Genomic DNA, 13,517 nt, shown 5'->3' on the forward strand with positions numbered 1-13,517 from the left:
TAATGACTTATAATAATTCTTTGCTTTTCCAGGGACCCATCAAGCCTAATAAAAAGTGAAGAGATTTTTCACTTTTCCTTGTAAAAATTTTGCAGCTATTGCACCACGTCTTAAACAAATTTGCTCGTAGTTCTTGTATTATTTCGGCGAGCATTATGAAATATGTATTTTTAGATAGCTTTTAGTGCACGATTTTCAAATATATCAGACTGATAAGTCAATTCTCTTTAGGAAAAAACTTGCCATTAGTCTTCAGTGCGTCTATGCAAAAGCGTATGAAAAAATGAAATGTTGAAAGGCCCGTGGCACTGGCTTTTCATTAATGTGATCCAACATAGTAAAAGTAAGGAATAATAAATCTAACGAATGTTTAATCCACTTTTGATATAATTTTTTTTATATATAAAGGCAACAATTACTTAAAATCATTCATTTAGTGGAATTTCTTTATTGCTCTTAAATTAAGAGGAATTACGATAATTTTTAGAAATGTTAGATCCAATTGTTTCGCACAATAATGACTAGCTGCTCAAATTAAGTGAATTATATTTTTAGTTTTTAGTAAATTTGATCAATAAAAAAACATATTTCTTTATAAAAATTATATTTTAAATGCTTAAAAGTAATAAAAAAAAAAATTGGGAAAAGAAAATTAAGAAGCTACGAATAATGTTATAAAGCGAATCTTACATTTTGTCTATAAATGAGTTATAATCAATTTGCATTTTTTACTAACTAAAAGTAAAACTTACTGAACAAAAATGCTTTTTTTAATTTTCTTTAGATTGTGTTATATTACGTAATAAATTTCGTCGCTGAAAAAGTAATTTAAAACTGAAAATCCTTCACAAAAATAGAAACTTTCCAAAAGCAAAAACCCTTTGTATTTTTTCCGTAAGATGAAACTGGATTTAGTATTTTATTAAAATAAGAATGAGCTTTCGCCTGAAATATCTCTTTTATATTGTTATTCACAAAATGAATTACATAATGATATTAACAGACAGTTATGCAGAAAAGGCAAGAATCCATTCAGTCATTCTTTGACCTAGAAGAAAATCAGCAAGATTTCTGCTGGAAATGCTACACAAGAACCACTGGCACACCGAGGGGATAATCTGATGATGTAAAAATATGTCAATTCAATTGTAGAAATCATTCTTTGAGAATTCTTCCCTCGAAGAATGATGAAGTGCACTTACATATCATTGCCGGCTTATTTGAATATCGTTTATTCTGAGATTTTCCGCCAGATTTTATTGACTTTCCAGGTCAGTGAGTTGCATTCAAAACCCATAAAGTCAAATACCTCAGATTTATTGGAATTTAATGGATTTTCTATGAAGATATAGAACATTAATCAAGTCTTGAGCGGTAATTAATTGCAGAAGATTACATGAGAGTGCTTCTTGATGACAATGGAAGAGATTGGAGATTTCCAATCGCAAATTAAAAGCCATTGGAACTACATTGATGGAGGAATTTATTAAAAAATGTTTTATTACATTATCTTTTTTCTTCTTTTTTTTCAATAATTATTTTTTTTCTTATTGCAAAGAGCTAAACTGTGTTGGTGTGATTTTGTCACAATATTTTTCTTTTCTTTTATAAATAATATAATTTAATATATTGTATAAGATCAATTTAAATAGTAGAACTAGCTAGTTGTGGTCGTATAAAAAATCGAGAAATATAATTTTTTTTCATATATTTTTTCACTCTCTACACTTTAATATATCACATTTAAACACTTATCTCCTTTGAATTTTTTTTCTAACACTTGTAAGATTTTTTTTTCTTTGCAGAGGATTTCTTTACTATTTTGCCTAGAAATATAGAGTCAGAATTTAGTTTCTTTAGTAATTTTTAGTTGGTAAAAAAATGAAATGTCTAAATACTTCTTCATTCTCAGATCTTGGACTAAAACTAGTAAATTATTTTCTTTTATTCTTCATTTTTTTATTATATATTTTTATTTCTTTTATTCTATCGCCTCAAAAGTACATTTAAACATCTATCTATTCTATTTAAGATATATATATCTTTATCATTTTTTCTTTATGAAATATTAAATGGCTCATTTTTCCTAATTCCTAAAACCTCTCTTGTCGATTATCTTGGATTTATACTTTTAAATGGAGCTTTTATCTGGTTGAAGATTAATGTGAAAAAAAACTATTTTTAAAATAAAATATTGGACTTTATAAATTCATTATTTTGCCAAATAAATAATTAAATTAATCTTAATGCAACTGTTAAATCGTAACACAGATTTCTTTCAAACATGCAGCTTTTGCGTCTATGATGCTCAATCTTCCCGGAAGGGGATAGAAAGTGAAAAAAAAGTTAAAGAAAAGTTGTGGAAAAGACTTTGAAAGAATGTGAAGAGTTTTTTTTTTCAAAATGAGAATGGTTCCGTTTAAGATTGTCAATTCACAGCGCCCGTCCTCGCATTGCAATTTTTTTTCCATTTTGTGATTCCCTTAAATACATGTTGGAGTGGCACATATTCCTCTTGGAGACTTGGTTGTCCTTAAAGCTCTCATCCTGCTCCTTCTGGGTTTGGCCTGCGGGCGATTAAAGCTACATGAGGAAGTGGGTGGCATGATTGGGACTCGTGCGTTCGTCCAAGTGACTCGAGGATGAACCACGTTGGCAGCAGTCCACTGTTGGGCAATCCGGGAGACCGTCACTTCCACAGGGAGAACATGGTTCAGCTGATTGCCGTTTCTGGGCAGTGGTCTTATCCTGCCACGCCAGCGTCTTATCAATGGCCAAGAGTCGCTTCTCCAGATTGGTCTCCATCAGGATAGTTCCCTGAAATAGCGAAAAATTACTTTGTTAAAAATTTCTTAAATAGGAGATAATTGAAAAAGCTAAGATCGTAAAAAATCATAGCAAAAATATTTCTACGGCATCCTGGGGGCAAAATGTAACAAATCAAAAATTTCAAAATTCTATAACTTTCAAAATAAAAAAAAAACACTAAGCTTTTCATTTTTATCATATAGAACTTTCAGAAGACATGTCAGTAAGATTATAACTAAATGGACAAAAGCAATTTTAAATGTATAAAGACCTTGTAATCGCAATAAATGTAATTTTTGTGATGACCGACTTGAGACGGTTTTGCCTGATAGGCAAAGTACCAAAAGAAAAGGACAATCGTGTTTACACTTTCTTTTTATTAGTTTTCAATGATTACTGAATGGGGTTAAATTCGTAATTGTATTCTTCATGAACCTGTTTAAACGTCCCAAGTTTTTAGAGATTAAAGAACGAATAAAAAATAAAATATTCCTTACAGAAAATAAAAAAAATCCAAAATTTATGCTTCAGAGAGTGTTTTTAGATCTAGAAATACGCTGAACGGTTGTCTATTTTAAAGGTCAACGATAAATTTTCGTTTTTATCAACCAACAATCAAAACTGGCCATTGAGACTGAAAAGTGGCAGACTGCACGTGCAAAAAAGCAGAAATATACACTAAAAGTTATCTTTACTCAACTTATAGTTCGTCTAAAGTTTGCCAAGTTTTTGCCAATTCAAACTTAAACCTTAATCGAATTATTTATTAACACAAATAGACTTATTGCAGAGAGTAATATCACCGTTCTTCAATCATTTAAACACGATCTAAAGAAACCCCCAAAATGCCTTTTTTGTGGAAGTCCATCACTTAGGCCTTTCCAAAACTCGACTAACATTAAATACTACAAAGGTACCTTTTCGTTCCTTACGTATTTTATAAAAGTCCTTCAAAGAACATATCGACTTATTAGAAGGATATTTAACATTAAGGGAATGTAAGACAATATAATCTTACCAGTAAAAGCAAAAAAGTAATCATAAATGCTGGAGGAAACCTACAGGATACTCCTTAAGTATGTGTTATAATAGCTACTCCTTAACCCTTTAAGGACGATTGGAACACCGGTGTTCCATAAAGAAAATAATTTTTCCTGACTACCTAAAGTTATTTTTTTCTTATGTCTGTACATAATTGTAAAGTAGAAGGTTGAAGGGATCTAAAATATTTTTTGCAAGTCTCTAAGCTATTTGCTATGTAGTAAATATTTAAGCTCAAAAATGGCGAATTTTTAAATTCTCAAATTCATTGATTTTATTTATTTTTTATACTTCCAAATTTTTTTTAGCAAAACCCTTTTGGCAATAAAAACTACAATACTCATACATAATATTTTTCATTAAAGCGAAAAAAATTATTCATTGGTATTGTCAGAAAAATTACTTAAGTTTTTGGGCTATTTTTGTCCCTATCGTCCATAGAAGCACAAAATACATCGAATCCTCTGTTGGACTTTCCAAAGTTAGATGTAAGACTTATCATTGATTATGTTTCTCAGTTTAATTTTTATTGTTGATTTTCAGTCCGTGAAAAGTGTCTCGTCGTTAAAGGGTTAAGCTATAATAAATTTTAGCGTTATTTACTCCGAATTGTTATCATAATCGAACATGTAAAATGTTAAAAAAAAAACTTTTTCGGCCACTCGAATTTAACATCTGAGCTAAAAGTAACGTACAGTCTGCAAAATTCGGAATTAGATAGAGATGACTTTATCTTCGGACACTCCCACTTCCAAAGACTTCCAAGAACTTCATTTTCAGTTGTAAACCACTTCTGACCCTAATATCTCCCCTTTGAATTTTTGTAATGACCGACTTGAGACGGTTTTACCTGATAGAGTGGTACTAAATTCTAAGTCGGTATCTAACCATTTAAACACAGGCAAACTACCAAAAGAAAAGGACAATCGTGTTTTCACTTTCCTTTTTTTAATTTTTAATGACTAATGAATGGGGTTAAAATCGCAATTGTATTATAAAATAAAGATTTTTAAATTTAAATGAAAGTGTCAAAATTATTTATCAATACTTATTTATTTATTTTCTTATTGATTTATCTTGTTTTTAGTTTTATAACTAGCTGTGAAGACGACTCACGACTTCCCATAGAGAAACTTTTGAGATGAAGGAGAATAATTAAATACGGTCCCTGAATCGCTATAAACGAGACCTTCCTTCCTTTGTGAAATAAAATATCCCGAACACAAAAATATTTGAAGACAAAATCCAGAATGGTTCAAACTTGCTAAAAGGAAAAATCCCGACTACCAAAATTCCGAAAGGCTATATCACTAAAGTTAAAATCCCGATAAGCCAGAATCTCCAACGCAAAACCGAAAAACCAAAATCCCGATAAGCCAAAATGCTAGGAAAAGGCCCAATTGAGAAATAATTTTACTTTTTATTCTTATTTTATAATATCCTCCGTATAATTTCGTCCTTTTCAATTTTTTTATCATTCGGGATTTTGGCGAATAAAACTTTTTGTCATATTTAACAACTTCTCAAATTTCTTCTTTCAGATATTGCTTTAAATATATTTCCTGAACAATTAGTCAAATGTTAGGTAAAACATTTTAGGAATTCCAGCAGTAATTAAATGAATTGAGTTAATATTAGATGAAGTGTCTTTTATATAAGAACTCTCAAAATTCATTTGATCCTTTGGTATATTAAATTTCCGGACAGAAAAAAATATCAAAGGGAAAACATAATAATAAGGAACACACTTAAGGCGTACTTTCGAAGAAACACCAACCTTGAGCTGCTGATTGAGGGGTAGGATGGCAATTATCCACCAAGCCCACGCTGGACCATCCCTTTCGGTCACCCACTCCTCCTCCACCTGTGGCATTTGTCCAAAGCTCCTCAAAATCTCTGTTTTGTAGGTCTCTGGCAGCCTCTCGAACCATTCCACTGCCTTGCCCAAGACTCTCTCATGCAGCTTGGCTACATATCCCGTTCTTTCTCTGCTGATTGGACTATCGCAGATGTACTCAACTTTGGCCGTATCGTAGCCATCTTTCTCTCCTCTGGCCACCACCCTGAACCTCCGACTGCCAACAGTGCTGAGAATGGAACATCCATTGCCCAGCAACACGCAATCCCGGATATCGAGCATGGTCCCGTACTCAAAGTACTGCTGCCGCCCATTCTGAGGCGGTTTACCACTTGGCTGAGCTATGCCAAAATGCCTGTCCCCACTCTCGATGGCCTGTCGAACCATCAGGCGATACCTGGGCTCGGAGACGAGAAGAGGGCATGGGACACTAGGGAAAGCCGTAGTGCAGATGAAGATGGGCACTGAAGGCTCAAGCTCCTGGCGCTTCCGTTTTGTATAAGCGACTGGGATGAAACGCTGCATGGCCACTTCGAGGAATCTAGTGGCTCCATGCCTGGCCAGTGACATCGTATCCTCAATGTGAAACATACACAGTGGACACTGTTGCTTGTAGTCCATGCATCTATCCAAACAGATCTAGGGAACAAAGACAAGTGATATAATGAAATTGCTTCCTAATTTCTCTCAATTAACACAAATCAATTAAGGCCACATTTCTTCGAACCGAATTTCCAGCAGTAATTTGTCACCGGATGGTGCAAATTGACACAAAGTATTCTTTCAATTTGAGCAAATTAATTATATATACTTTCTTCACCCACATCTAACATCATCAACTTGCTTTTCTCCCTTTTCTCCTCAACAAATTATTGAAAGATTTGTGAATTTATTCCACTTCAATAAATTTCCATTCTTCACTTGATCAATTTATTCAATATCCTGTTCCACACCCCTTTTTCCATGCTTAAGGGAGATCTAGTGGAAGAATTTATAACTTCCCATTCGGATTAAAACCACAATACAATTCCATTTTCGATTATTATGGGTGAAGATTTATAGGGACTTTTGAGGCGTTTTCCTTGAATTTGGCGGTCAATTCCCAGACAATTTGTGTGGGAAAACTGATGAAGCCAGGGAAATGAGAAACACAACTCTCAAATAAAAGGGGTTTACAGCTCAAAGCGAAAGTAAAGCTTCCGTGCTCAATTTCCACTTCTATTCAAGGATGTGCTTTCAATTTAAAATATTTGCGGATTTAATTGATTTCACAGCTTAATTGCTTTAGTTTGTTTACCCGAGAGGCATTAAAAGATCTTTTGACTATCACATTTGTTTACTACATTGCTTCTTTTTTTTAATTTTACACAGAAGAGCTTTCTACACTGAGAGAAATCCGAAAAAGTTAAAATAACATTCCGGAAATGTTAATTTTACCCTGCATTATTGATCCAAAATCGGTGTAAATATTACCTTTTTTAGGTGTATTAGGTTAGGCACACTTTTTCATGTTAATTTTACCCTTAATAAGGTGTAAAATTAATATTAAAAAATGTTGATATATTTTTACACCTAAAAAATGTTAAATTTCTGAGGAAAAAATGTTAATCGCACCCTCTTGTTTTTTCTCAGTGTAGGTTAAACTTTCTCAATAGTCAAATTCGGGTCAAATTTATAAATATTAAATTCTCAACTTTAAGGCCATTAAGTACAATGTGTAGATTATGTCAAGGAGACAAGCGCTAAAGTATTTTTTTTAATTAAAATAAATATCAGGGATTAAATAGAAATATTTTACAGTCGTTATAATAATTATATTGTGAAATAATTCTTAGATATTTTTTGAGTTCAAAATTTTCATTTTTTTTGTAATTCTCTGTGCAACTATTATTCGCAAGTCAAAATTCAAAAGAAATTGACAAAGCAAAATTCGTGGAGCGGAAGTCGGTAGGGTAAGTGTGCCAAATTCCGGCCAGCTTGCAATTCCAGCCACCTTTTTTGTTCCTCGAATGTCCATGAAATTTTAGTTTTTGCATACTCTAGAGATTGTACAATGCAAAAGAATAACAAAAAATGTAGCTTCGGCAAACGAGATTACGTGAAAAAGATATTGGAAGAATTCCCGAAGGGCAAGGAACTATGAGAATGAAGGTGGCCGAAATAGGGCACCAAAGCTATGTCTACATTTTTATTAATTTTAAAATGCATTAAGAATGATTTTATATAAAATAAAGGCGATAAACTCTCTACAATGTTCCAAGCAAAACTCCCTATAAAGAAGTAATTAAAAAAATTAAATTTGTATTAGAAATATAACATTTTAATCTTAAGACTTTGGTGCTTGCATGCAACTATGCCGAAATTTGGCGCACTAACCCTACAGTTTATGAAAAAATTAGAAACATTTAGGGTAAGTGTGCCAAATTTCGGCATAGTCGCATGAAACTTGTAAAGAGTTTACCGTCCTGATTCACTCTAAAATCATTCTTAATACATTTTAAAATGAATAAAAATATAGACATAGCTTTGGTGCCCTATTTCGGCCACCTTCATTCTCATAGTTCCTTGCCTTTCGGGAATTATTCCAATGTCTTTTTCACGTTATCTCGTTTGTCGAAGCTACATTTTTTGTTATTCTTTTGCATTGTATAATTTCTAGAGTACGTACAATCTAAAAGTTCATTGAAATTCGAGGAACAAAAAAGTGGTCGAAATTGCAAGCTGGCCGGAATTTGGCACACTTACCCTATGGACTTTTTAGTGGGTCACAAGATTTACGAGCATTTAGTAAATTCCCAGAAGAAATTCACAAATATTTACAAATAATTCCACAATTTTTTTTTGTGTGCAAAAATAAATCAAAGAATATTAAGAAATTTAATATGGACAAGTTCCTATTGTCTAATTTCTCGTTAGAAATCCCATGGTGGGCGTGGCCTATCTTTTAGTGGGCTGTATTATTCGTACGGTAGCCACGATAAAAATTTGCTTTGATTGGCTTAAACTTTTCCTCTATTGAATATTTTGAATTCTAAAATTCTAATATAATAACATCATCTGGAATGACAATATCACAAAAGAGGCGTGGTCTAAAATATTTTAGAAAGTCAGTACTATCTTCTCGCATAATATGAGAATTTCATAAAGAATGCTAAGAGATTTCCCATAAGGGAATTTAAATAGTGCAGAATTGCTTGAAATGCTTAAATAATTCAGAAAGATAATCTTCTATTGTTGAATTCTCCACAAGAATTCTCCTGTGCAATGCAGTGATTCACCCCTTGATAGTGCTCATTTCCTCTAGAGGTTGCATCGTGTAATTTATATATCCGGTCGAGTGACAGGGGAAACCCGCTTGCAACAAATGGAGGGATGGTGGAAAATCCAGTTGGAATTTGTAACTTACCGAGCAATATGTATGTCCACAGGGCGTCACGACAGGCTTCCACAGGGTGCGACAGCACAGCACGCAATCGAAATCTGATGCTTCAATCAATGTTGGATTCACCTGAGGTGGGTTCGTGCGGGTATCTGCACCTGTTGCATCAGGAAATAATTTCCGGTAAGTTTGAAATTTTTTTGAACAAAAAAAAAAAAGAAAAGCAATGTGGCTGAAACTTACGCCTGATCTTATGGACTTCCTGGTGGATGCGCTCAAGAAGACTTCTGAGCCGCGTATTTGGCGGTGGAATGACATCATCTTCATGCCCCTGGCGTCCTAAGGATCGTCGGCTCCTTTTGGGCACATGCAGAAAATTCTCCTCTTCACCACAGCTCGAATTTCCATCTTCGCAGTCACTCATGGAGCGCACGGTGAAGACTTTCCGGCGTTTCCTAAAGGGTGTGGGCATTGTGGTGCTCTGGTGGACCCGATACTGTGGCACAAGGAGTCGATGGAGGAGCTGAAGATGGCAGAGGGAATGAGGGAGAGAAGAGAAGGGAAACTTCATTAACTTGGGCGTGATTGCGAAAATGGAGTTAGGAGGTAGTCTTGAGACACTTGTTGTTAAATTGAACCGTGAAATTCAATTGGAGTCTATTTGACAAATTATCTTCCAGGCAGGATGGTGGAAATTTGGACGAAAACTTTCTTCCAGTTTTCCTTTTAGTCAAGTTTATGGCTATACACTAGTTTATCTCTTCTTTGCAAGATTCTCAGTTTCTTGTGGTTTTTTTCCTCAAAGCCAAAACTTTTGAATGGTTTTCTCTCTAAATAAAGTTTTATACTATTGCAGAAAGTAGTAAAAGAGCATTTCATCTTAAAGATTGTTGCTATTGAGGGAACAAGAAAAACTTCAACTGAGGTATTCCATCTTCTAAAACTGCTTTTTCTATTAATCATTCAAGAAAATCTCCTCCTTATAAATTTCACGGTGAAGTTTCATTAGAAAATCATTGAATATTCTTAGATGTTAGGCACTACTCTCTGAGGAACATCCATGCTTGGTTGTATTTTCATTAAACATTCATCTAAAATCCAATGAATTATTTCACATGAATGATACTCTCAGAGAAGTGATGAGCTTTTCTGCACTAATCACTATGACTTTTGGGGAAACTTACTCGTGTGATGTCATGCTTAAGGGCGGTGGGAGCACTGAGTGCAGTTTTATCCAGACTCACTGCCACACAATGAGCAACCAGGGCTTCCTCATGGCGTCCCAGACTGGCCAGAGCTACAGCTCTCTGGAAATGTGCCTAGGAAAAAAACCAAAAAGAAAAATATCTCGGTAATTCTAATGAAATTCCAAAGTTTTCCTAACATATAATCCTAAACTTCTATAAAGGCGAAAACAAAAAAAAAACAAAAAATATAAAAGAAAAATCTTCTTTGTGCAATATTGTAACCTTCACGAGTGATTCATATTCTGTATATTTTGTAGCACATTTCAAAGACAATCTCATGGAAAATGAGGAGGAATTCACACTATGAGCTTGCACGTCATGGCCAAAGTCATAAAGAAGCGTTTGCGGAAATGTAAATCTAACCGTAAATATTGGCAAAAGAAACATCAGGGGCTTATTTTACAAGAGATTGACCCATTTCTTTCCAGCATTTTATGGCAGGTTTAGTATTTCTTTACACGGAAAAAAATCGTCTTTGGTTCCTATCAACAAACCCATAATAAAACAGTCAAGCTACATCTAAAGCTAATTTCTTTATTCAAAGTTCCAGAAGTTACTTTTATTTACATTTACTGTAGAACAATACAATTCTTGCAATTAATTGATAATAATTAATATTCATTCCTTTTATATACTAATTAAGTTCTAAGTTCCAATAGATACTCGTTTTCGCCAAATTTGTTTAGGAAGATGTAGTGATAGGACCGAAAACAATGATATGTAACCTAATCAATAATTTTTAAGAATTTATACACTAAAACTTTTAAATTGACTTTTATGAGCATACAGTACAATTGAATCATGTATTATCAAACCTATGTATAATGACTTAAAGTTCTAAGTCAAGTAAAACTAACTCTTAGTTCAGTTCTAGAAATTAAACTATTTAAATGGTTCTAATGTTCAGATTTCCAAAAAGATCACCTTTTGATTATTTTTGACTTGAGATTCAACAACAGGGCTTAACTTGTCTAATTGCTTAGGGTAAGTGTGCCAAATTCCGGCCAGCTTGCAATTTCGACCACTTTTTTGTTCCTCGAATTTCAATGAACTTTTAGATTTTACGTACTCTAGAGATTATACAATGCAAAGGAATAACAAAAAATGTAGATTCGACAAACGAGATGACGTGAAAAAGACATTGGAATAATTCCCGAAAGGTAAGGAACTATGAGAATGAAGGTGACCGAAATAGGGCACCAAAACTATGTCTATATTTTTATTCATTTTAAAATGTTTTAGGAATGATTTTAGAGTAAATAAAGACGGTAAACTCTTTAAAAGGTTCCAAGCAACACTCTTTCAGAAGAAAGAATAAAAAAATCAATTTGAATTTAAAATATTACATTTCAAACTTAAGACTTTGACGCTTGCATGCAACTATGCCGAAATTTGGCACACTTACCCTACTAGACGAAATTTTCGGGGAATAATTTCTAACATTAAATTAAAGATAAAGCAGTTCATTAAAATGTAATTGATCATTTTATTTCATTTCATTTCATTTAGAAATTAGAGATATTTATGAATGGAATTAGAAACGAATTTTAGTTTGCACTATTACCCTAGTTTATGAAGATTTCGAAATTCTGAATAACAATTTATAAGTTCTGAAAAAACGCAATTAATATCTAATCCTAAGCCAGATTTTTTTTTAAAAAGATCATGCCTGATAAGAAATTAAAGTTGAACTAAATAGCTAAACCTAAAGATTTGAAAACCGTATAAGACGGTTGTAGATTATTGGTTCAACCTAATTTCTACATAAGTAGAAGCAAGGAATTTAAAATAGTCTAAAGAATTGATTGTTCTTTTATTAAACCATGTCAATATTTTTCCAAAAAATCGCCCATTTTTAAATTAAACAAGTTCAACCATTCAGCTAAACCTCAGGTCTGACGGCTGGTATCAGCCTTTAACTGAGGACAATTTTTTTTAATCAAATTTAACCGGCGACATTGTCGATGTAAAGCCCTAAACAGAATATCAGTGAAATCGCTGTTTTCTCATATTCTTTAAGGAAGAATGGACTTGAACGTAAACTAGTGAGACAAAGCAATTATGGACCTAAATTAAATTAGGGCTAAGCACAGCTTCTTTTAGAAATATACGAAAAACAGCCTTTTCAATATAGCCATACCACCATTACGGCTTAAACTGAAAGACGGCTAATGGCAAATTAATTAAAACTTCAACCATTACTCCGACTCTAAATTACACTTTAAATCGCCTTTTAGGTAATCTTCAGGTCCACAAAAGCCTTATTTAAAAAAAATATATATATATATCTTTTTTCAAATATAAAAAATATGGTTTCTATTAAAAGGTTTTGGAAATCTAGAGCTTTTTTTAAAAATTAATAAAAGCAACTATGTTATAAAAAAATGGCTTTATTTTCAAAAGGAACCCTATGCCATGTATAATTTTGATTTGTACACCATGAGTCGAAAGCTTGTATAATTTCCTAGATTTCACAGATTTTGGTAATTACTATGATATAAACAACCCCTAAATTTTTCAAAAAATAACACTAAACCTATCTAACATTTTTGGTAGGTAGGGCACGTGATAAGTTTTTCTTAAAAAGGTACAAAAAAAAAACAAGACAAAGGCATATAATAATAAGCGTGCAATATTTTTTCAAAATTCATTCTTATTTTTCAAGAACTCATAAAGTTTGATACCGTTATTTACATTAAAATATTTATTGATTTTACAATTCTGTTTAACCGGTCAATTTGGTCGGTAGATATCAGATAATTCGTTTCTGATTATGGCTACTACACATTGGGAGCAATTTTCGTCAAAATTGCTTTTGACGAAAATTGCCTGTAGTTGTGTAGATAAAAACATCAAAATTCTGTCAAAAAGGCAATTTTTGACGAAAACTGCTCACAATGTGTAGGAGTCTTTACGCTAAAAGTGAAAAACGTAAAAAGACTAATAGATAAAATAAAGTAATATTATGATAAGCTATAAGATAGTACTCTAGATAATTGTAATAAAAAATATTAGACTTTTATTAGACTATTTTTTGTTAAGGTAAATGGTTAGTGTTATCGGGTTATGCTTTGAAACCGATTTTTATAGTTCTTTTTAAAAGGATAAAATTTTTTTTTAAACTTTATTGTTTGTGTTGAAAGTATACATCTGTATGCAATCTTAAACGTTCTAAATTCATGAT

The 13,517-nt window shown here is 32.7% G+C and overlaps 1 protein-coding gene across 2 annotated transcripts in view; it reads right to left on the minus strand.

The window, feature by feature from the left end:
• Window positions 1–1,466: 1,466 nt before the first annotated feature.
• LOC129801912 (LON peptidase N-terminal domain and RING finger protein 3) overlaps window positions 1,467–13,517 on the minus strand; it is a 143,504-nt gene continuing 131,453 nt past the window's right edge. For both annotated transcript variants that reach the window (XM_055847353.1, XM_055847352.1), the window contains exons 4-8: window positions 10,271–10,405; window positions 9,330–9,609; window positions 9,114–9,244; window positions 5,627–6,346; window positions 1,467–2,817 (exon numbers count right to left, since the gene is read on the minus strand). In XM_055847353.1, the coding sequence (XP_055703328.1) occupies window positions 2,584–2,817; window positions 5,627–6,346; window positions 9,114–9,244; window positions 9,330–9,609; window positions 10,271–10,405 (1,500 nt within the window). In that variant the 3' untranslated portion in view covers window positions 1,467–2,583. The remainder of the gene's footprint in view (window positions 2,818–5,626; window positions 6,347–9,113; window positions 9,245–9,329; window positions 9,610–10,270; window positions 10,406–13,517) is intronic.

Source organism: Phlebotomus papatasi, chromosome 2, assembly GCF_024763615.1.
Source record: "Phlebotomus papatasi isolate M1 chromosome 2, Ppap_2.1, whole genome shotgun sequence".
In the NCBI taxonomy this organism is placed as follows: domain Eukaryota; kingdom Metazoa; phylum Arthropoda; class Insecta; order Diptera; family Psychodidae; genus Phlebotomus; species Phlebotomus papatasi.